The 24,438-nt window shown below is 24.1% G+C and overlaps 4 protein-coding genes across 4 annotated transcripts in view; 1 reads left to right on the top strand and 3 right to left on the bottom strand.

Moving 5' to 3' along the window:
• LOC140671772 (probable G-protein coupled receptor No18) overlaps positions 1-7,719 on the top strand; it is a 44,475-nt gene extending 36,756 nt beyond the window's left edge. Inside the window, exons 3-7 of the mRNA XM_072903359.1 lie at positions 173-310; positions 686-798; positions 1,700-2,036; positions 5,162-5,462; positions 5,892-7,719. Of these exons, the coding sequence (XP_072759460.1) occupies positions 173-310; positions 686-798; positions 1,700-2,036; positions 5,162-5,462; positions 5,892-6,067 (1,065 nt within the window). The 3' untranslated portion in view covers positions 6,068-7,719. The remainder of the gene's footprint in view (positions 1-172; positions 311-685; positions 799-1,699; positions 2,037-5,161; positions 5,463-5,891) is intronic.
• Positions 7,720-8,108: 389 nt separating this feature from the next.
• Positions 8,109-11,023, bottom strand: LOC140671773 (pheromone-binding protein Gp-9-like). The gene is made up of 5 exons (XM_072903360.1): positions 10,893-11,023; positions 10,580-10,673; positions 9,940-10,055; positions 9,510-9,621; positions 8,109-9,271 (listed from the first exon to the last, which is right to left on the bottom strand). Exons 1-5 carry the CDS (start codon positions 10,929-10,931, stop codon positions 9,120-9,122), a joined length of 513 nt encoding a protein of 170 aa, XP_072759461.1. The 5' UTR covers positions 10,932-11,023; the 3' UTR covers positions 8,109-9,119.
• A 1,155-nt stretch (positions 11,024-12,178) lies between these two features.
• On the bottom strand, positions 12,179-14,105 carry LOC140671754 (pheromone-binding protein Gp-9-like). Its single transcript, XM_072903336.1, has 5 exons — positions 13,959-14,105; positions 13,565-13,670; positions 13,192-13,307; positions 12,723-12,837; positions 12,179-12,400 (listed from the first exon to the last, which is right to left on the bottom strand). Exons 1-5 carry the CDS (start codon positions 14,004-14,006, stop codon positions 12,261-12,263), a joined length of 525 nt encoding a protein of 174 aa, XP_072759437.1. The 5' UTR covers positions 14,007-14,105; the 3' UTR covers positions 12,179-12,260.
• A 1,210-nt stretch (positions 14,106-15,315) lies between these two features.
• Positions 15,316-23,712, bottom strand: LOC140671688 (uncharacterized). The gene is made up of 9 exons (XM_072903213.1): positions 23,565-23,712; positions 22,324-22,429; positions 21,940-22,037; positions 21,413-21,527; positions 21,036-21,145; positions 19,336-19,441; positions 18,923-19,038; positions 18,046-18,160; positions 15,316-17,775 (listed from the first exon to the last, which is right to left on the bottom strand). The coding sequence occupies exons 1-9, from the start codon at positions 23,604-23,606 to the stop codon at positions 17,708-17,710; spliced, it is 876 nt and encodes a 291-aa protein (XP_072759314.1). The 5' UTR covers positions 23,607-23,712; the 3' UTR covers positions 15,316-17,707.
• Between the last annotated feature and the right edge of the window lie 726 nt (positions 23,713-24,438).

The following is a 24,438-nucleotide window of genomic DNA, read 5'->3' as shown; positions in this document are numbered from 1 at the left end:
TGTAAATATAAATATATCGAATAGTTTTTAGAATTTTACATACATGTAGAACAATTAAAAATTAAAGATTTATGGAATTTATATGAAATATATGAAATTTAATTGTAAAAATAATTTTTAATTGTCTAAGATTATATACATTTGCAATTTTCCTTCCTTTTAATTATTACAGGTCGGCAATACTTTAGTGATCGCGGCCGTAATTACTACCAGGCGATTACGGTCCGTAACTAATTGTTTCGTATCCAGTCTCGCCGCAGCGGATTTACTAGTCGGTCTAGCTGTGATGCCACCGGCGGTTCTGTTACAGGTACGTACTACGTGTTTTTATTCAAAATTTAAAATATAATAAACAAAAAGTTTAATTTATCTTTAATGCTAAGTTATGAGCTTTCACCAAGCTGTCAAGAAACAAGATCCTAGTATACCGCGAATGGTATACATTATTCACAAATTGCGCCACCCATACTATCGTAACAATATTTAGAACAGCATTTAATTACTGTTGGTATTTAATAACTCTGCAGACAGATAAGTATAATGTTTTCGACTATGACTTTTCATCGTTAATATTATCGTTATGCAACCGAGAACAAAGAAATATCGTTTATTTTTATGCACATCTTTCTTATCGTGTAAGAAATTAATTACGCTTTTATCAAATAGAATATCTTCTTTAATGAAGCTTACAGGAGGCACTTGGGAATTAGGCGAGGTACTATGTGACTCTTGGGTCTCCCTTGACATTCTACTCTGCACGGCCAGTATTCTGTCGTTATGCGCCATATCTATAGACAGGTAAATTCGATAATATGCATTCTCAAATCTCGTCACGTAGACAGCGGTATTATCGGAGAACACCCTGTTAGCCATTTTACCTTTTGCGAATAGATTTTCACGTCATTAGAAAAGGAAATTCACACATACCGTAAATTCTCCGACATCCGCACTTTACGAGTTTCCATGCGAAAAAAAAACGACGGTAAGAGCAGATGAATATCGGGTTGGTAGAAAATTCGTTCAAACAACGAAATATTTTTTTAGTATGTCAGTTTATTGTTACAACTATACAAGTCAATATTGCTCGCTGAAAGCGACTTTTTATATATTTAGTCATCTTCTCTTTTTATTTTCTATAGCTTTTTCTTTTGATAGATATTAATATTTAAAATATTATATAATATGTATACATATACACGCATATAATTATAAATTATTTTAATTTTTACATTATATTACAAGATAATAAGAAAATAGATTTATAATATAAAAGCTTTTAATTAAATCAAATTTTAAAAAGTAAAAAATTACCTAGCAATTAAAATTTTTTTATTTTTTTCTGCAACTTTTATCTTAATTTAAGTTAATTTTTGTATTATATTCTATACACTATAAAATACTTCTAACTTTGTATCTTACTTGTATGTATTAGTTACATATTAACAATAAGTAAATTTGCATCATACGCAATTATTTCTATCTTAGAAATACAATTTTGACATTTCCTTTTCTTTCTGTAATTTAATTTTAGAAATATAATAAAAATGCTTCAAAAATTCTAGAACGAAAGAATACTTCATCATATTATTAATAAAGCATATCTCTGCAATATTATATTTTTGCTGGATCTGTAATCGTTCATTATATCTATAAAATTATGGTGAATCCAGCTCGTTATTGATGACGTTTCTTATTCAAGGTATCTGGCCGTAACTCAGCCGTTGTTATATAGTCGTCGACGTAGGAGCAAAAGATTGGCTGGGGTGATGATCGTGGCTGTATGGATAATGGCTGGTGCTATAACAAGCCCACCTTTATTAGGTTGCTTCCCGCGTGCGACGAATCGCGATGTCAAAAAGTGCTCCTATAATATGGATTCCTCTTACGTGATATTTTCAGCGATGGGTAGTTTCTTCTTGCCCATGCTGGTAATGCTATATGTGTACGGTAGAATTTCGTGCGTCATAGCGAGCAGACATAGAAATCTGGAGACGACCAATGAGGTGGAAAATGTCCGATCACGTCGTAAAATTACGGTGAGAACTGCTTAATTTAGTCTTCCCTAGAGACGTCTCTAAAGACCTTCTCTAGAGACGCGATCGAAGATCATCTGTATAAGATCAGTCCTATTTCTTGTATATTCTATGTTATGTAACGGTTTTTATTAGATATTTATTTGTTATTAGATATTTTTACTATGTAATTTGATAGAATTGAATAATACGACTGCATCGTGTTTATCATGTGAGTAAACAAGTTTTCTTAATTAAATTAATAAAATTTAGTTTGAAATTATGGGAAAATATTTTATGGAAAACATCACAATACGATTGATTATGCTTATGTTCTTCTTACATTTTACAATTTTAATAAATAATAGCGTTATTATTGATTTATAATAGAGTTGAATTTTATTATATAATATTAGAATATATATAAAAATTTTGATATAATATTAGTAAGATTATTTTAATTTTCCTGTGATTATACCTGCCTATACATTAATCTTCCTAACATTACGCTTTGTTTGTATGTTCAATGGATGATATTGTCAGCTAATTCTGACGGCAAGATATTAATCACTCGTTGCTGAGATTCTATTCGATCAATATTTTCTTTATCATTATATGCCGTCGATAATACATAAATGAATATGATTGAAAATAATAAACATTCAAATGAGTAATAAAAATTTCAATATACATATATACAAATATTTAAAAAAAAATAAATATTCATTAAAAATCTATAAGAACACATAATACAAAACGTAATTAAAAAAATGATATAATCTATTTATATTCCATGTATAATTGAAAAAAAAGTCTTTCTTTGTTTCTTGAAGAAATTCTTTTAATTATACAAATTGCTTTTTTGTTAAATAAAACATCTTCTCAAAATATTCATTTTAAAACAATATACGATGTTTTTCCTTTACTTAAGATTTTCCGTTAATTAAATTTAAAAAGGATACCGTCTAGAAAAATAGAATAAAAAAAATAACAATTCTAAAGACTAAAGTGCTCGCAATGACAAACATAACAGCAGCAAGTTAAACGAAACTACGATAACGATAAAATTTGTTAAGTTATGAGTTTGCTCCGAATTCAAAGCTCACTTTCAATCAGGAAGAATTCATTGTTAGCGTAGAAATCAAGAATTGGCCTGCTTTAAATGCAAAGCATATCGTGATTTGTTCAACGACAATATCGCGACTTAAAATAATGAAATTGTTATCACAATTTTATTGAAAAAAAGATTAGAAAAATTGATTGTTTTCTCACGTGAATGTAGAAAGGTCCATATTTTAATACCGTAATGCGAAAGGTGGATTTTACGCATTATCCAACCTTATGCAATTAATACGTTATATATTATTTTACACAACATATTTTATTTAGATTTTTGTTGGACTTGATTTAGTTACAATACATAGCAATATTTGTAAAATTTTTTTACAAACAGAAACTGTCTACTACAGTTTTCTTAGAAAACAAAAAGACATATTAAAGATTATACATACACGGAGAAAATTTTATATTACAAATTACTATGGTATGTAGCAATTTTGGACCATTAAAAATCGTTCTAAACTAAAATGTTATGTAAAACTATAAAAATTACGTCAATTTATGCAATTTTTCCAGTTTTATGTAGCACTTTAACTTTAATTTTTAATATAAAATTTTCTTTGTCTACATAAAATCTTATTATTATGTTGATAGTAAAATTCATGAAAAATATGCAATGTGACATTATTTATATTTAAATTTTATTATTGTCTTTTTTAAAAAGCGGCGTACATAAAAATATATTTAATTTACTTCTTAGTTTTTTTATTGTCATCTTTAAATGTAAAAATTAATCAATAAAAAAATTAATCAATATGCTGACAAACAGCTGAATAAAAAGTTTTAGTTACAATAAAAAGGGGATCAAAATCTTTTGTATAATAATTACAAAATATTGATATCAACATTAATGTAATTTATGCAACTTTAATATGAAACAGAAAGCATACATATTATATTACATTGAAATATATACCTTTATTTAAACGCTGATAAATTTTTAAATATTGTTTTGCTGTTTCTGCTCAAGTAGTTATTATTTAGATAATTAATGAGGGGTATAATATATCTTTCAGACAATTTATTATTCATTAAATTAAATTCTGAAAAATCAAGCAATATAATGTTATGAAAAATTACTTTGACGCTTTTATGTGTATGAAATTGCTTGCTCTCTCTTTTTTTTTCTCTCGTTCTCTCTCTCTCTTTCTCTTCTTTCTTTATCACAAATATAAAATATATAAATTAAACAGACAAGAAATAGCAGATTTTGTAAACATTAGTTGCATAATATATAGAGCAAAGCGTAATGATAATTTTCTTATCAATTAATGATATGAATATAATGCACTCTACTATCATTAAAGTCAGCTAAATAATAAATCCAAGTTTAACATGAATAGCTTTGCGACTATCATTGACTTTGACGAATTTGTATATATACTTAGTTTGAAATAAAATACGTTAATATTTTAATGTTAATTGAAAAACTTAGAGTTAAGGAAATAAAATTTATTTAAGTTATTATTTATAAAATTACGAGGAAAATATGTTAAAAAGGAAAAAAACATTTGCTAGACTTTATAATTCTAACTAAAACTAACTAGATTAAATAAATTTCAAGATCGACTATCTCTAGATAAAAATTACATAAAAAACATAGAACAAAAGATTACATAATAATAATTCAATAAATTTGGGATGCTTTGTTTTAAAATAAACGAATAAAACAAGAAAAAGTGACAAAATTCTACGATATAATTGAACATTTTGCTTCCACTTACTTGCAATGTGTTGAAAAATTATTATATTATTTTGAACTATAAAAAAGATTTATATTAATGAAAAAAACTTTACTTGCTAACAGTCGATCACATCTACATACATAAAATTACATAACACATATGAAATTACATTATATAAAATTACATAATACAATAAAATTATATTTATTACATAAATGTATTATGTAATTTTATATAACGTAATTTCATATGTATTATGACATTTTATATGTATATAGATCAATTGATTGCAATATTAATTACATAAAAAATGTACGTGCGAAATTCTGAATCCTCTTTTGGTAGATTGATCGTGGAAAGAGCATTAAAGTGCAACGTACGGATTGCGCCGAGAGTAGTGTCGCATGTGACAAGCCATCCGAGGAAACCGAACCAACGAGCATGTGCAAAAAGTTGGGCACAATTCGAGGTAATCAACAGAGCTGTATCAACAAAGTCGCTAGGGAGACGAAAACTGCGGGTACCCTGGCGGTAGTCGTCGGCGGTTTTGTTGCATGCTGGCTGCCATTTTTTATTCTGTATCTGGCAACACCTTTTGTACCTGTGCAGCCGCCGGATGTTCTTATGCCAGCTTTGACGTGGTTAGGTAATATCTTTTTTTTACATATAATGTCTTCATTTTCCATCCAATTCCTCTTGACAGAAATTTAAAATTCATTTTAGTCTTATAAATTATATGTTTAATAATTTTATAATTAATAACAACTATTAATAATTATTAGTAAAAATATCACATTAAAAAACTTTTTTATATAAATTAAATCTAAAGTCAAATTAAGAAGACAATTGTTACGTAATGATTTTTAATAGAAAACAGGAATGAATACAAACTGATGGATAAAATTTGACACAATAATTTATTTATCTAATAGCTATATTTATGTATCTTTAGTTTTTAATTTATTTCCGTAATACTTTCAAAATCATAATTGTCTAAAATCATCGTATAACATGATAATTATCATTCCAATAATTTTATGAAATAAAATAATCAGAAATGATTTTATATGTTTAGGGTGGATTAATTCGGCTATCAACCCGTTCATTTACGCCTTCTATTCGGCAGACTTCAGACTCGCTTTCTGGCGACTAACATGTCGGAAATGTTCAAAGAGTAGATTAAACTTGGATGCTACGAATCGGAAATTACCCGCTCCAGTTAACTGGAAGAAAGATACATCGAGGACGTGAAGATCTCTGCACAAGAGTTTCGAACTTGTGCAATTATGTGGTATTTCCGGTATTAAAATGACTACAGTTGACTTGCGTTTATTCATACCCGCGATGTACTAATGAGGAATGACGTGATTAGAACTAGACGTGTATAATTTCAAGTATGTATGGGCTTAAAATCAATCAATAGATATTATGCAATTTTATAAGAAATAACTGTTTTACTACGCACAATACACACATTGAGGGGAAAACATTCTAATTGCATTCTAATTGTTATTCTGAAAAGTTCAATAAATATACATGTTATTCTCTTTATGTAGGTATGCAATATAATTGGCTTTTACAATGTTTTGTTCAATGTTTATTAACGTTGGAATATTTTTGTGTGTGCGATTAATAAAACTAAATTTTCAAAACTGCTGTTTACTTAATTAATTGTATATATCATAGAAAGTAAAATATTAATATACTAAAAATTATAATAGATTTCTTAATATACTTATTATGTAGCTTTTGTTGTCAATATCTTTTTTATTAAAGATTTTTTAATATCATATTTTATACAATTTGTTGACTGATATGTATTTATTGACTGATATTTAAATAAAATGTACATAAGTAATATATATAAGTTAAAATATTGCAGATTCGTAGCATGTAGCGGATTCTCCTGACGAAAACATATTCTGAAATGATAATAGGAAATTCATATGAATAGTATAATAAAATAATAAGATTAATAAATGTTTAATCTCGCGAGAAAACAAATGAATTATACAATAATATGTATGACTAACACTTAATCTGTGATTGATATCGTGTCATCTTGTTCGCATTTATTTCTGATGTTTATATACGAGAAGTAGAAGGTTAAAAATTGTTTTTCTCTAGTTTCTTTTCATATCAACACGTGTATGAAATTTTTATGCACATTTTATACACAATTTCTCTAGAAAAACGTGCTACATGCATCGAAAGCTTTTTAATCATAATTTGATATTGCGCAGGATTATTTTAATATAATATCTTATTATAATTATTTATATAGGTTCTATAGAAAAATAATAGCAAAACATTACACACATATTAAAATTACATAAATTTACAAATTATGTAAAAGTAAAAAAGTTATTTGTAGATAGACACCAACGTTTAAGAGATATTAAATTATTTTTTAGAATTAAATAAAAAATATCTAATACAACTAATTAAATTATGAATGAATGCTATTGCGAGTAGATACTAGTTAACTGAGAGTATTGATGTACGCAAATTTCATATATTACTAAAATTCGTTAACATTCTAATTGAAGACTGTATGTAGATATTCTACGTTATATATTTCGTTAGAAAATAGGAAACTGATGTGTGTGTGTAAGGGGGGGAGGGTGTGTCTACTTTTAATTTGTTATTACTAATATAATAATTTAAACTCTTAAACAATTTTAGAATATTTTACATACTTTCTAAATTTTATTATTTATTGCAATCTGCTTTTTAAATCTTTTTATATATTACTGTTAAATATACCATTTATTCTAGCAAAAGAATTCATCCATGGCGAATATATAACTAATTAGCCAAAATAAATATACGAATTACACGTTTATTATTTTTTTCAATAATTCAACATTTATTTTGTTATATTTATATATTTTTACAATAATAATTAAAGTGATACATATAAGTGTGAAAATCTGCAACAAACAAAATAACTTATTTATATATTGGTTGTATGTATTTGATTAATTAAATACAATTTTGTATAAAATATTGTATGAGTTATAAAAATATTATATTCTTTATATAAATTGCGTTTATGAATCAACTTATATAGTTTAGACATAAAAACGTAATAGTATTATTAAGTATAAATATAAATATTTGAAATTTTACAATGTAAAATAATATTTGTACATATATGATAACACAACAATTATAAGTTTATGTGCAGATAATTAATAAAAATGTATACTTTGTAGTGACAGATAATCAGAATCTCTTGAGCAGTGTTATATTCTTGAGAATATTCTTGAAGTCAATAATTAGCACAATATTTTCGAGTAATACAATCAGTAGTTATGCTTTATTAATAATTTAATAATATCACATATTAAGTAGTTATCTTATAATATATATTAAAAAATGCTCTGTCAATGCGGGTCACAATTATCTAATCTGTTATTTTTATTTTAGTATAATATATCGGAAAGTATCTCAATATGAAACAATAGCAAATGTAGATCTCTATTGTATGTCTATGTTAAATACAATTTTTATTGCAAGTAAAAAATATATTTCAACAGATGTATTTTTTCCACATACAATTTGTTGACTAACATTCTTATCTTGTTTTTCTAAACAAAAAGTTTGACTTAGATACGCGCAAAATAGTATCACCAGTCTTATGACGCAAGTAAAAACAGGCGTATTGACATATTTTCTTGCAAGTGTTGCACTTTTCAATTTTTAGATGTAATGTTCATGAGATAAAGTAAGCATAGAAGTTACGAAGTTAAATAAAGAAAAATTTAGTTATAAACTGTGTTTGTTTTAATGATATGTATTTTAAATAATGTGATATAATTACGTAAGTTAAAGAAATACAATTCACATGCAGAAAATAAATTTTCTGCATGTGCTTTTAATTAATCTTATAACTTACACATTAAGATAAAAATACAGAATTGTATTACAAGAAATATTCTTAACGCGATATTGCATAATTATTATTTTTATTAGTCTACAAAAACAGTAATTATAAAATAAACAAAAAAATGGAAATAAAAAAAAGAATATATTTATCTTCTATCTCTCTCTAATTATATTTTTATTATTTATATAACTTTTTTCGTATTTAAATGGTTCATTTATAAGTTCTAAAAACTTGTGCTATTTTAAAATAATTGGCATTATTTTATTCAGTTATAATCCATATACACACGAAAGTTGTTTATTCATATTTTTTTATTGAAAATTTTATTTTTTATTATAGAGATTAACATAATAATTACACGGATAACATAATAAAACACCGATAATATCCGATTACTGTTAATTATACTTATTATTCTTCATGTTTGTGTTCTTCATTTTCTCCAGGTTCTTCATGTTCTCCAGAAGTATGTTGTCCTCTCTCAGAAAGAAGCTTTTCTTTACTTTTGAAGTAACATGTCACTAGAGTTAAACTTTTCTCGCATTTATCTTCAATATTTTTTGCTATAAACAAAATAGTAAAAGTGACGAAAAAGTGAAGTATATTGTTAAATATAAGTAAAGTATTATATGTTATGAATTTTTTATGCTTATTATAACATAAAACAGCAAAATGTAAATTAATTAATATTAAGTTTATGAACATATTTAATGAATATTATAAGTATTTTTCTATTAGTAGTAGCTAAGAACTTTATTTTTATTATAAAAATTAAAATATGCATATAATATTGTATTATACCTTCTTCTAAACAATTATCGAAAGCTTTGTGGAAATCATCTCCTACTTGATAATTTGTTTTCTCAGCAAATGCGGTTCGTGTTTTCTCTATGTTGAATTCCGATTCTTCTATCTAACATTATTTAAAAAATGTAAATGGAAAAAATTAAATATGAATAAAAATTGATTATCTTTAGTAATACTAAAAATATATTTTACATTATATTTAACGCAAACCATATTTTAACATCGATATCAAATGTAATAGTATATAAAGATATTAATTTTTAAATAAAATTAATAATCAATAAGTTGGTTTCAAAAAATAAAAATGTTATAAGATTATTACATTTATATACTTAATATTTAATAAATTTATTATTATTTAAAAATATAGTTCGCAATTTTGAACGTTGTATAAAAAACTATTACAGAAGAAGTACCAGCTTACCAAGCCCTGCTTTTGTAATAAGCAATGAATTAAACAACCATTCTTTCTTTGTTTTTCTTCATTTTCAGGTTGTTTATGTCTATCAACTAATATATCTCCTACTGAGAACACATCATCTGAAAAACAATTTCTAGTATTTAAAAAATAAATCAAATATATTATATCTTATATATATAACAACTAGAAATTTAAATATTCAAACAAAAAGAATATCTAAAACACATAATACGCATTTTATTATTATATTAGTATATATACATATATACATACAATTTAAAATTTTGTTATCAAGAAGCAATTTAAAAAATCCGATTTATATGTATATACGGATTTATATTTATATTAATTTAAGCTTTCAAAATGCAAATAAGTGTAACCTTCTTTGTTTAATTTTCAGTAGACTTTACACACAAAAGAAATTTTATTTTATGCAAAAATGATTCTATTCAAAGATATTTTTACTTAAATATTAAAAACTGCAAAAAATCACATAAAATAAGACATTATAATATATTTTAAAAAATTATTAGGTTAATCATACAATTCTTAATTATTTTTAAAAACATTATTATTAAAAACAAATCATAAATTTTAATAAAATTAAATTAAATAAAAGTTTTGTATAAATTTAATAACTTACTATTATTGGTACTGGTTTCAGTTAGACAAGTATTATACTCTGGGTGGGTGGATCCTAGTTTCGAATTAAGAGTAATTTTACCTAAGATGGCAGGCTAAAATATATGCAATATTATTTATATGCAATTATATTTTATATATTATTTTAATTAATTTTCTCTTCTTTTTGTACATTGTATGTTAAATGTAATATAATTAATGATTTAATTTTTTATCAGAAACTTTAATTATTTTAAACATATCTTTATAAGGAAATCTTTTTTTCTTTACATATAGTTTTAACTCTTTCTTTTATAGCAAAATAAGGTACTTACAATAAATGCGAAAACAATAATGTAGAACCAGCGCATCATCTTGCTCGTATAATTTCTCTGTTACATCTAATTATACTTGTTCAAATACTCCGTGGAGCATAACAGCATCATCGTATTTATATCGACTGCAAATATAAAATGCATAGATAAAATCACGAAGTTAGATTATGTAAGCAAAAAAGACACTAACATACATAGAATTTAAATTGTGTTTAAACAGAACATACGATGTAGAAGAAAGCATCCTGATAATTTGCTAATATTTACTTTTTCTTATTGCTGTAGATATGAGATACTAGAATATGAGATGCATACATACAATTTCCTTATATAACGTACATCATAATGTTATTTTTATTATCTTTATGTTACAATATTTTACATTAAATTTTAATGCATAAATTAACATACGTTTGTTTATCTTACACGTTTCATTTGATAAATTTTAGAGTAGCTTTCTGATGACTGAAATGTTTGAAGAATAGGTTAAACTCTTGGATGACACATATCGGAAATTACCCGTACCAATTAACGAGCACAAAGATGCATCGGAAACTTTCACGTATATAAGTTTCGAACTTATCCAATTATGCTGTCATCAAAATTATATCTGTGATCGACTTACGTTGTCCTTAAACTTTGTTTATACACAATATATATATATATATATATATATATATATATATATATATATATATATTAAATACAAGTAGAAATAATGTATTTCATTTGTGCGATTTATGTAAAGCCCAAGTACACTATTTTATTTGATTTTATTTTTATTTAAAAAAAGAAAAAGAATTTTTAAAAATTTTTAATAAAATTTAAAAATTTGAAATAAATTGAATAGATTTGTGTAAACTGATGGAATTAATCTAAATAAAGAACGGGAAAATTGAAACTGTTTGCATATTTTTTAAAAGAAGATACAATTATAAACCTTTTTTCCAAATATATTTTTAAGCACTTTGTGCTTTAGTATTAAAATTTTGCAGTATTTATTCTAAAAACAAAAATGTAATAAGCAATAACCTGACAACACTGACAATAAAATATTTGTAATATTAATTTAAAAAATTATAAAGAAATTATCGCCGGAAATATCAAAATTTATATAGTCTATATAGTTTATATTTTATATAGTTGTTAATTTTAAGAAATGTATAAAAACTGATTTTTTTACATTTTTATTTTAATCATGTATGGAATAGTGTTAAATATTAGAAAAATTAATACTGTTTTTATATTTGCTTATATTTATTTATTACATCAGAGAGAACATAATATAAGAGAGAAAACATATATATTTTTTTATTTAAATTGTTACATTAATAAAATTATGCAGATGAAATGTTTAGTTAATTACATTCAAACAGTTTGTTCTACTTCTTCACTTTCCTTTATTTCTGTTCTGTTATGTCCTTGAGGTCTCTCCAAATTATTTACAGCAATCACAACACAATAAAGTAGAGACAAGCTTTTTTCACATTCTTCTGTCATATTTCTTACTAAAATACAAAAAAATATAATTAGAAAGTGTTGAAAAGTATAGTTACGTTTTGTGTGATTCTTTACATTATATTTTACATTTTATTATATTTATTATATTTTTGACAAGAAATATATAATCTGTTTTGATTAGCTAACTTAGAACTGAGATAAAAATTAATGAAAAATATATAAATATATAATAAATCCGTGCTTATTACTTGTTATTTTTTATAATAATCAATGATAATTAAGTAAGTAATAATAAATAATAAAACTTCTAGAATTTATAGACTTATATTTACTATAAATATAAAAAATTTTTAATAATAATTAATTTACCTTTTGTTAAGCAATCATGCGCAATCTTTTGATACATGCTCTCTACAGGAGAATTACCGACTTCTTTACTTATTCTTGCATAAATTTTCCCTTCTTTAATGTTTGCACCTTCCATCTAATATTACAAACAAAATATTAAATAGGAAAAACAGAGAAATATAAAATTTTGTGCATTTTTTAAATTTAAATAATTACACACACACATACATTTATACATCCACATAAATACAATATATTCATAAAAATAAAGGCATAAGTAAATGTATATTTTTATTACTAATGACGTAAAATAATATCTATTATTATATTAATAATATCTATTTTTATAGTAAAATAATATTTTATTAACTAGATATTAATCGATATTAAAAAACTATTTAAATTTTAAATAATTAAAATTTTATAGTAAGTCTCGCATTATAACATGTTATACATCGCGAATAAAATTATATAGTATATAAAAATTTACCATATTTTCTTTTTTCAAAAGACAGGCGACACTGCAACCCAGTTTTCTTGTCCTCTCTTCATTTCCGGATTCTTTATGTACGTCAGCCAATACCTCATCTTCTCTGTACCAATCATCTAAAGGTAAATTGCAGAATTGAAGAAAAGTGTTTTTTGTTTTGAATTATATATTTTAAATAGCTCGAGCAAATATGAAATTTCATAGAATTAAAAAAAATGAGTTTAAACAAAACACTAAAAAATTGTGAAAAAAAACATTTAATTAAATTTGGTAAAGCAGAATTTATTCAAAATTGACCAAAAAGTTTCAAATAATGAACTGACAGAATTTGACAGTACATACTATCATATATGTATATCATTACAGCTCCTACCCTCAGTTACATTATTTTCCGCCATACAAGTCCTAAAATTGCTATCGAGGGTTGATACCGCAGTTTTAAGTTGTCGTCCTATTGCACTACCAGTTAAGTTGGATGACTGAAAAACGCAATTTTATTTTATATATTATTTTAAATAATTATTTTATTAAGTTGTTATGGAAACATGTACTACAATTATATTAAAAATATATGCTATAATTAAATATAATATTTACATATATATATTTTATAATATTTATTTATTTTTGTTAAAATTAAAAATAATTTTTTTTCTTTATGAATATTTTGATTACATAATAAATAATATCTTAAGTATTTAATAAATCAAAATCTATATAAAATTATAATTTATATTATTTTTATATTATAATGATAAAATTCTTACAACAAATCCTAGCAACAAAGCACAGATGCAAAACACAAAAACTTTCATTTTGGTCAAGATTGTTTCACTTTATTACACAAAATTTGTAGAATATTTGTGGTCGTTGGATTACATCGTATTTATACTGGTTGCAAATATAAAATATAGATAGATGTATAGATTAAAGATCATAAATTATAAACATTAAGTATGCAACATAAGCAAACAATGATAATCTTTAGTAATTTTTTGACATTGTTGTATGACTAGTGCCGCTATAAAATAAAACAAAAAGTAATAAACAAATTAGAAAACTGAGCGATTAAGAGTCAAACGCGGATGTAAGTGGGTCGATTTCACAGAAAATAATTTTTCTAATCTCTCAGTTTTCTAATTTGCTGATTTGTAAACATTAAAAAGAGTTGTCTTTTTCGATCGTATTACATTTTTTGTTTTGCATAAAATTCATTATTAATTTTTATTAATTTTGTGATCCTTTGTATTATTTTTTGTTTTTCTAGTGACACTTGAAAAGGACCATAACCAGATGGTCGAAACGTTGTGTTACTAACTTAATAAATGATTTTGGCTAGTTTGGTCGTTCTAATTAACCTGTTATTTATTATCAAATACTAGCGATTTTAATCTTTATTTTTTAATTAAAAAGAGTCTTATTTTTTCAGTAATTTATTAAAAAATAATAAAATTGCAAAATTATAGAATAACACTATAACGTAATTTTATCTTTTTAGATATTTAATAATTCAAGTATTCAAGTATCTTTTTAGATATTTAATAATTCAAGTATTTATATAAATTTGAAGTATTATTTTATCGTATTTATATTTAAAAAATGCAAATTATATGCACAATTTTATTATGTATATTATACATACACATAAATATATATATATATATATATATATATAAAGTAAATAGCGCGTGCCTAGCGTTTACATAGTGGTTAGTCTTGTCAAAACAAAAAGCGAAAGAAAAAATTATTGTATTTAAATATATTTATATACTTTTTTATAAATTTTTTTATAAATTTGAATTAATTTGGATAAATTTTTATAAATTATCCAATTAATGGAGTTAATGAAATTCAGGTGAATTTAAATTGTTTGTATATTTTTTAACAGAAGTTACAACCTTTTTTTCGGAAAATGTATTTTCGTAATTTAGCTTTCACTAAAGCTTTGTAATAATTTATTTATATTAAAAACAAAAATGTAATAAACAACAAAATAATATAATAAAACTAACAATGAAATATTTTTAATATTAAAGACTAAAAGGCTCGCAAACTAAAATTACGGAAAAACATGAAAGGCATGTAGAGCCAAGCGCTAGATTCAGGAGTGCAAATAAATCAACGTTTAATAAGAAAACCAAACTTTATTTTCAAACGTTTTGATCCATTTTGGGATCATCTTCAGTGAGAAAATGTTAAAAGTATTACAAAGGCGCTCATGCTTTCGCAATTATATCAAAATATATAAATTTGAGTCCCCAATGGTTTCACACTGTATAATTAAAAATTAATGATACATGCTCAAATGCACTCTCGAGATCAATGCCATAATGACAAGAACAAAAAGGAAAAAAAGAAAAAAACCAAAGGGAGACTCATCACAAACTGTGAGCACGCGAGACAAAACGACACGATCGTCTCACGCCATGTCAGACGTATGTACAAGTAAACGTACAATGATCAGAGGATTATTCATCAGTCGTCAATAATAAACTTAATCCTGATAAGAGAGGGAATAACAAATGAGTCAAGGACGAAATTTTACAGTTGAGGCATATGTTTTACAACGGATATGTAGGCATGATTTAAAAACTCAGTATCTCCTTGTCGATTCAAACCATTCCTTTGAGGTCTGATAAACAGCATCTTTGATACAAGTCTCTTTTTCAGATAGAGCTCCTCATCGAAGATTTCAATATTATCCCAATCAAATTTATGGTTACTCAATCTGTGGTCCGTAATAACAGATTTTTGAGTAGTATTTCTATTAATGTGGTTTTCATGTTCTTTAATTTGCGTTTTTAAAAATCTACTTGTTTGACCAACGTATGTGATGTCACAATTATTACTAGAGATTTTGTAAACCACATTATTATGATAATCTTTCGGTAAAGCGTCTTTATGAACACGGATGAACGAACGCAACTTATTCATCCCCGTGTAAGACAGCCTTACGTCAAGATCACGGACTATATGTCTGAATTGTTCCAAAATTCTTTTATTTGTGCTCCTGAATCTGGCGCTTGGGTCTACATGCCTTTCATGTTTTCTCGTATTTTTAATATTAATTTAGAAAATCGTAAAAAATTATAATATATGTAATAATTATATATATAATAAAATATATGTATAAATATATTTTTATTATTTTAAATTTAATTATATAATTGAAGAAAATTGACTCTCAATAACATTCTTTCATAATGAGACATAAAAGTTTCCAGATGTTGAAAGAAGTACTTCGCGTTTTCCTTTAATTTCTTATAAGTATGTTTTTGCGTTGCTTTACGAGGTTTATCTGATTGACACTATTAGTGATTTCGATCACATAAATTTTATCTCCTCTTGTTATTTATAGACAATTTAGTAATTAAAATATAAAAAAAAGTCAATAACATTTTTTTTTTCTAGGATCTTCAAATAATTTTTTCTTATATTGTATAATTATTAGGAATGCCAAAAATGTGTTAAATGAGAAAAAAAACTCAATCTATTAAGCCAAAATTAATTGTACTATTCAATAAGAATTTTTTAACAGTTTGTTGTATAAGTTATTTATAACTTAAATAAATTTAGATGTGTTGAGTCCAAATCTGCCTATCAAAACATCCAATTATCAAGATTTAAGAAAAATTAAAGATATAAAAAAAGGATTTTTGCAGCCTTCAAATAAATATATACATAGATAATCTGACGTGATAGAAAGGTTTACCATTGAGTAAATTAGAAGTGAAATATTCTATTTTAAGATAACGTGCAGAATTCCTAAAAAAATTGTAATTTATAAAAAAATAATTAAATTGGTCATTAAATAGTACTTTTGTTATAATATAGCCAAAGTTTATATGTAACCCAGTTGAATTAACAAAAACTATTTTGTATACATAAACACACACACGGTAATAATCAAGTTAATATAACAAAATAATACTTTTTCTTATCAATTGACGTTATTTTTGTTATAAATTATAATTTTTTATTTTTGTTATAAATTACAATTTTTTTAGAAATTCTGTTCATTATCGTATTCAATTATTTTCAAATTAAAATATTAACTTAAAATATTTAATTTTTGAAGAGTGTAAAATCAATCCTTCTTATCTTTTGTCGTTAAATTTCCTATAGAAATACGAAATTTCGAATTACCGAAAATATCATAATTTATGTACTCTATATGGTCTACATTGTTATCGTAAATTTTGAATAACAACGAATAAAAATTGATTTTTATATTTATATCTATATTTGTTTAAATCATTTATGGAATAGTATAAAATATGAGAAAAATTAATACTGTTTTTATATTTGCTGTTGTTTATTAGAAAATCAAGAATATATAATTATATAATATAAAAGAAAAAAATGTATATTTTGTTATTTAATATATGTTTTGTTGCATATGTACGTTAATAAAATTGTACGGATAATAATCAGTTAATTACATTCAGACAGTTTGTTCTTCTTCTTCACTTTCCCTTGTTTCTAATTTTTCATGTTCTTCATGTTCCATCAATTATTACAGATTTTTTTGAAGACAATTTATTAGGGAGAAGCTTTTCTCACATTCTTCTGTAATGTTTCTTACTAGAATATAAACAAATATAATTAAAAAGTATTGAAAAGTATAATATAGTTATGTTTTTTGATTCTTAAATTATAGTTTAACAAAAAATATGTAATTTCTTTTGATTAGCTTTAATTTAAAACTGAAATAAAATTAATGCAACAATATATAATAAATATGATCTTATTATCTCTTATTTCCTATATTTATATAAATGAAAAAATTTTTTGTATTTATAAAGTTACATCTAGTATAAATATAAAGAATTTTAAATAATAATAATAATTTACCTTCTTTGATGCACTCACGCGCAACTTCATGAAGGGCGGGCATTATCACCGATGGACCGTACTCTTCATTTATTTTTGCACGAACTAGCCTTTGTTTAATGTTTGAACCTTCTATCTAATATTACAAACAAAATTTTAAATAGGCAAAACAGTAAAAAATATAAAGTTTTGAGATAATATATAAATAAATTTTAATATAATATGAAATTATATATGATAATATATAATAACATATTATAATATTTTAATTTAATTTTTTTTAATTTAGCTGATTACACACACACACACACACACAAGCATAATTAAATGTACATCTTTATTACTAATAATGCAAAATAACTTTTTTTATATCATTATATAAAGGAATAATATTTTATTGATAATAATTTGACTCGCCAGTGATGAAAATTGATAAGGTATGTAATCGACCAAACTGGCAAATATGCTTATTAGATTTTATTCGGTGTTCGATGTACAAACGACGTTTCGACCTTCGGTTTAGGTCCTTATCAAGTCTTAAAATTATCACGATATCGTTTAGGAATAAAAATGTGACGGTCGAATTTTTATTCCTAACCGATATCGTGAAAATTTTAAGACTTGATAAGGACCTAAACCGAAGGTCGAAACGTCGATTGTACATCGAACCCCGAATAAAATCTAATGAGCATATTTGCCAGTTTGGTCGATTACATACCATCTTCCTTATTAATATTTTATTATATGTCTAACTAGATATTGGTCCAATCTTTATTTTAAAATTTAGTTTTTTAAACTATTTAGCTTTTTAAATAATTTAAGACTTTATTGTCTAATTAAGTCTCGCATTATGACATGTTATACACCAAGAATAAAATTATATAGTATATAAATTTACCAAATGTTCTTTTTTTAAAAAACAGGCGATAGTGCAACCCAGTTTTCTTGTCCTTTCTTCATTTCCGGATTCTTTATGTACGTCAGCCCTTATCTCCTCTTCTGTGTACCAATCATCTAAAAGTAAATTGCAGAATTAAAGAAAAGTTTCTTTTGTTCTCAATCATATATTTTAAATAGTTTGAGCAAATATGGAAATTCCATAGAATTAAGAAAAGGAATTAGTTTAAACAAAACATTACAAAAGTGTGTAAAAAACATTTAAATCAAATTTGTCAAAACAGAATTTATTTAAAATTAGCTTCAAATAATAAACAATGAGAGAATTTTCGAGAGTCCTGCGTACTATTGTGTTATATATGTATTATATTGTATTATATATGTATGTATAATGTATCTCATTATAGCTTTTACCTTCAGATACACTATTCTCTATCATACAAATCGCAAGATTACTATGGATGCTTGATAGCGTACTTTTAAATTGTCCTTTTATTTTACCATCAGCTAAGTTGGATAACTGAAAAGTAAAGTTTTATTTTATACATTATTTTAAATAATTTTTTTAATAATTTGAAATACATAACGCTCCGATATTTACAAACACAATAATATACTTGGCAATGAGAGCCATGCACGGATGTTGATGCGTAAAGAAATGCGTATAGAAATTAATTCTTTTCGCGAAATTTTTAATTAGTGCATAGGGTATATATTTAGATTCTCATTTTTGAGAATTTTATACCCTTCTTTACCCCCCTCAAGAGATGTAGACGAGAAATTTTTTTAAGTCGTTACATAAACATGTATTACAATTACATTAAATTATATTAAAACCATAATTAAGTATATTTTTACATTTTATATATTTATAAAATATTTATTTTTGTTAAAACTAAAAATCTATATTTTTTTCTTTATAGATATCTTGATTATATTTTTTAATCAATCAAAATTTATATAAAATTATAATATTATTTTCACTGTTATTATTATTTTTATATTATAACGATAAAACTCTTGCAACAAATCCAAAGCACAAATGCAAAACACAAGAACTTTTATTTTGATCAAAATTGTTCCACTTTACTACACACAATTTTATAGAATATTTTTAGTCAGTTTAGTTGGATTACATCATATTTATATTGATTGCAAACAAAAAATGTGTAGATTAAAGATCATAAATTATATAAACATTAAGTATGCAACATAATCCAACAATGATAATCTTCCGTAATTTTCCGACATTGTTGTATGACATCAAAATTTTAAGAAAATCATAATTGAAGATATAAAAAATCAGGATTTATGCAACTTTTAAATAATATATATTATGTAGGTAATCTGACGTGGTGGAGAGATTTACCGCTTAAATTAAAAGTTAAATATTCTACTTTAAGATAATCTACAGAATTCCTAAAAAAGTTGTAATTTATAAAGAGATAATTAATGATCATTAAATAGTTGCTATAATCTAACCAAAGCCTATATATAACCCAGTTGAAATAACAAAAACTATTTTGTGTTTAATACATAAGCACACACACGGTAATAATCAGATTAATATAACAAAATAATACATTTTTTTATCAATTTGACGTTATTTTTGTTATAAATTTAAATTTTTTAGATATTTTGTTCATTACCTTCGTATTAAATTATTTCCAAATTAAAATATTAAAATATTAACTTGAAATATTTAATCTTTAAAAAGTGAATCCCTTTTGTCAAATCCATTTTTTTGTCTTTTATGGTTAAATCCCCTATAGAAATGCGTAATTTTGAATTGCCGATAATATATTAATTTATGTACTCTATATGGTCTACATTGTTATCGTTAATTTTGAGTAACAACGTATAAAAATTGATTCTTTTACCACATTTGTTTTATTCATTTACAGAATAGTGTAAAATATGAAAAAAGTTAATACTGTTTTTATATTTGTTGTTGTTTATTATATTAGAAAATCAAGAATGTATAATTATGTAATATAAAAAAAATGTATATTTTTTATTTAAATTATGTTTTGTTGCATATGTATGTTAATTAAATTGTACGGATAATATTCAGTTAATTACATTCAGACAGTTTGTTCTGCTTTCTCACTTACCCTCGTTTTTGATTTTTTATGTTCTTCCTGTTCCTCCGATTTATCCTCCTCTTTTATAAGACAACTTAATAGGGAGAAGCCTTTCTCACATTCTTCTGTAATGTTTCTTACTAGAATATAAATAAATATAATTAAAAAGTATTGAAAAGTATAATATAGTTGTTTTGTTAATTTTTAAATTATAGTTTAACAAAAAATATGTCATTTATTTTGATTAGCTTCAGTTAAAACTGTAATAAAAATTAATGTAAAAATATATAATGAATATGAATTTAGTATCTCTTATTTCCTATATTTATAATAAATCATAAAATTTCTTGTATTTATAATAGAGTTGTATTTAGTTTAAATAGGAATTTTAAATAGTAATAATTTACCTTCTTTGACGCAATTCCGCGCCACCTCATGAACTTCGGGCATTATCAACGAAGGACCGTAGTTTGTATTTATTTTTGCATGAACTTCCCTTTCTTTAATGTTTGAATCTTCCATCTAATATTACAAACAAAATTTTAAATAAGCAAAACAGTAAAAACTATGAAATTTTAGAATAATATATAAATAAATTTTAAGACAATATAAAATTATTTTTAATAATATATGGTAAAATGTGATAATATAAAATTTAAATTTAATTTTTAAAAATTAAGATAATTACGCACACACACAAGCATGAGTAAATGTACATCTTTATTATTAACAATGCAAAATATTTATTTTTATATCAATATATAGCCGAATAATATTTTATTAACTATATATTTTATAACTAGATATTGATCCAATCTTTATATTAGAATTTAGTTTTTATATAAATAATTTAAGATTCTATTGTAATTATTAAGTCTCGCATTATAATTTGTTATACATCGAGAATAAAATTACATAGTATAAAAAAATTCACCAAATTTTCTCTTTTTAAAACACAGGCATAAGTGCAACCCAGTTTTCTTCTCCTCTCTTCATTTCCGGATTCTTTATCCACACCAGTCAATATCTCTTCTAAATTGCAGAATTAAAGAAAAGTTGTTTGTTCTGAATTATATATTTTAAATAGCTCGAGCAAATATGGAAATTTCATAGAATTAATAAAAATTAATTTAAACAAAACACTACAAAAATATATAAGAAACATTTAAATCAAGTTTAGCAAAACAAAATTTATCTAAAATTAGCCAAGAAGCTTCAAATAATGAACAATGAAAGAATTTTGAAGAGTACTACGTACGTACTATTATATATGGTGTATTATATATGTATAATGTGTATCATTTTTTATAACTCTTACCTTCAGATACATTATTTTCTATCATACAAATCGCAAGATTACTCTGGATGGTTGATACCGCACCTCTAAATTCTTCTTTTATTTCATCATCAGCCAAGTTGGATAACTGAAAAATGAAATTTTATTTTATATATTATTTTAAATAATTTTTTCTTAAGTTGTTGTATAAACATGTACTACAGTTATATTAAATTATATATATAAAAAACTATAATTAAGTATAATATATTTTTACATTTTATATATTTATAAAATATTTATTTTTTTGAAAAAGCATAAAAAAGCATCTAGAGCCAAGTGTCAGGTTCAAGAGCGCAAATAAAACAACAATTTAATAAAAATTATTCTCAAATGTTTCGATATTTGAATCATTTCAGTGATAAATTTTTAAAAATATTACAAAAGGCGCCCATGCTTTCGACATCAAATATAAATTTGAGTCTCTCAATGGTTTCATACTGTGTAATTAAAAATCAATGGTGCATGGTCAATTGCACTCTCGAGATCAATGCCATAATGACAAGAACAAAAAGGAAAAAAAGAAAAAAGGAGACTCATCACAAACTGTGAGCACGCGAGACAAAACAGACACAACCGTCTCACGCCGTGTCAGACGCACAAGTAAACATACAATGATCAAAGAGCTGTTCATCAGTCGTCAATAATAAACTCAATCCTCATAAGAGAGGGAATAACAAATAAGTCAAGAACAAAATTTTGAAGTTGAGGCATATGTTTTAACGGATATGTATGCTTGGTTTACAAACTCAGTATCTTCTTGTCGATTCAAACGTTTTTTTTGATGTCTGATAAACAGCATCTATGATACAAGTTTCTTTTTTAGATAAGGCTCCTCATCCAAAATTTTAATATAAACCCAATCAAATTCATGGTTATTCAGTCTGTGGTACGTAATAACAGATTTTTGCATAGTATTTATATTAATATGGTTTTTATGGTCTGCAATTCGCGTTTTTAAAAATCTATTTGTCTGACCAACGTATGTGGCGTCACAATCCTTACACGAGATTTTGTAAACCACATTATTATGATAATCTTTTAGCAAAGTATCTTTATGAACACGAATGAACGGACGTAACTTATTTATCCCCATTAAATTTGTGAGCCTTTTAGGGCCGATTATATTATTTAATAAATTAAAATTTATGTTTAAAATTATAGTTAATATTATTTTTACTATTATTATTATTATTTTTATATTATAACGATAAAATTCTTACAGCTAATCCTAAAGCACAAATAAAAAACACAAGAATTTTCATTTTGATCAAAATTGTTCCACTTTACACACAATTTTGTAGAATATTTGTAGTCATTAGTTCACATTGTATTTATACTGATTGCAAATAAAAAATATGTAGATTAAAGATCATAAATTATATAAATATTAAATGTGCAACATAAGCAAATGATAATTTTCCATAATTTTCCGCTTATTCGGAAAATTATTGATTTGCGTTTATTAATACCCGCGATATACTAATGAGGAATGAAGTGATTAGAACTAGACGTGTATAATTTCAAGTATGTGTGAGCTTAAAATCAATCAATATTTGTATTTATACTAATTGCAAATAAAAAATATATAGATTAAATATTATAAATAATATAAACATTAAGTTTGCAACATAAGCAAATGATAATCTTCCGTAATTTTCCGACATTCATATATTTTTATATACTTTTTATATTTTTTTACAAATTTGAATTAAATTAAATTGGATAAATTTTTATAAATTGATGAAGTTAATATGAATAAGATTTAGATGGATTTAAATTATTTACATATTTTATACAAGAAGATACACTAACAATCTTTTTTTCGGAAAATGTATTTTTATAATTTAGCTTTAGCACTAAAGTTTTGCAATAATTTATTTTAAAAACAAAAATGTAATAAACAACAATAATGTGATAAAACTGACAATGGAATATTTTTATAATGTTAATTTAGAAAATCGTAAAGAAAGAATTATATTATAATATTAACAATAATTATATATATAATAAAATATATAAATATATCTTCCGTATTAAAAATTTAATTATATAATTGAAAAAAATTTCTTCACAATAACAGTCTTTAATAATGAA

Source organism: Anoplolepis gracilipes, chromosome 12 (assembly GCF_047496725.1).
Source record: "Anoplolepis gracilipes chromosome 12, ASM4749672v1, whole genome shotgun sequence".
Taxonomy (NCBI): domain Eukaryota; kingdom Metazoa; phylum Arthropoda; class Insecta; order Hymenoptera; family Formicidae; genus Anoplolepis; species Anoplolepis gracilipes.
This window is presented reverse-complemented; position numbering and strand designations above follow the sequence as displayed.

Excerpts from the sequence above, each read along its gene's own strand:
- LOC140671754 (XM_072903336.1), bottom strand. The coding sequence starts at position 14,006 with ATGAAAGTTTTTGTGTTTTGCATCTGTGCTTTGTTGCTAGGATTTGTT. Across the intron at positions 13,671-13,958 it reads CTTTGTTGCTAGGATTTGTT|TCATCCAACTTAACTGGTAG; the intron begins GTAAGAATTTTA and ends TGCGTTTTTCAG. Across the intron at positions 13,308-13,564 it reads GGAAAATAATGTAACTGAGG|ATGATTGGTACAGAGAAGAT; the intron begins GTAGGAGCTGTA and ends ATTTACCTTTAG.
- LOC140671688 (XM_072903213.1), bottom strand. The coding sequence starts at position 23,606 with ATGAAAATTCTTGTGTTTTTTATTTGTGCTTTAGGATTAGCT. Across the intron at positions 22,430-23,564 it reads TTTGTGCTTTAGGATTAGCT|TTATCCAACTTGGCTGATGA; the intron begins GTAAGAATTTTA and ends TTCATTTTTCAG. Across the intron at positions 19,039-19,335 it reads AGAGAATAGTGTATCTGAAG|ATGATTGGTACACAGAAGAG; the intron begins GTAAAAGCTATA and ends ATTTACTTTTAG.
- LOC140671773 (XM_072903360.1), bottom strand. The coding sequence starts at position 10,931 with ATGATGCGCTGGTTCTACATTATTGTTTTCGCATTTATT. Across the intron at positions 10,674-10,892 it reads TTATTGTTTTCGCATTTATT|CCTGCCATCTTAGGTAAAAT; the intron begins GTAAGTACCTTA and ends CATATATTTTAG. Across the intron at positions 9,622-9,939 it reads TATTACAAAAGCAGGGCTTG|ATAGAAGAATCGGAATTCAA; the intron begins GTAAGCTGGTAC and ends AAATAATGTTAG.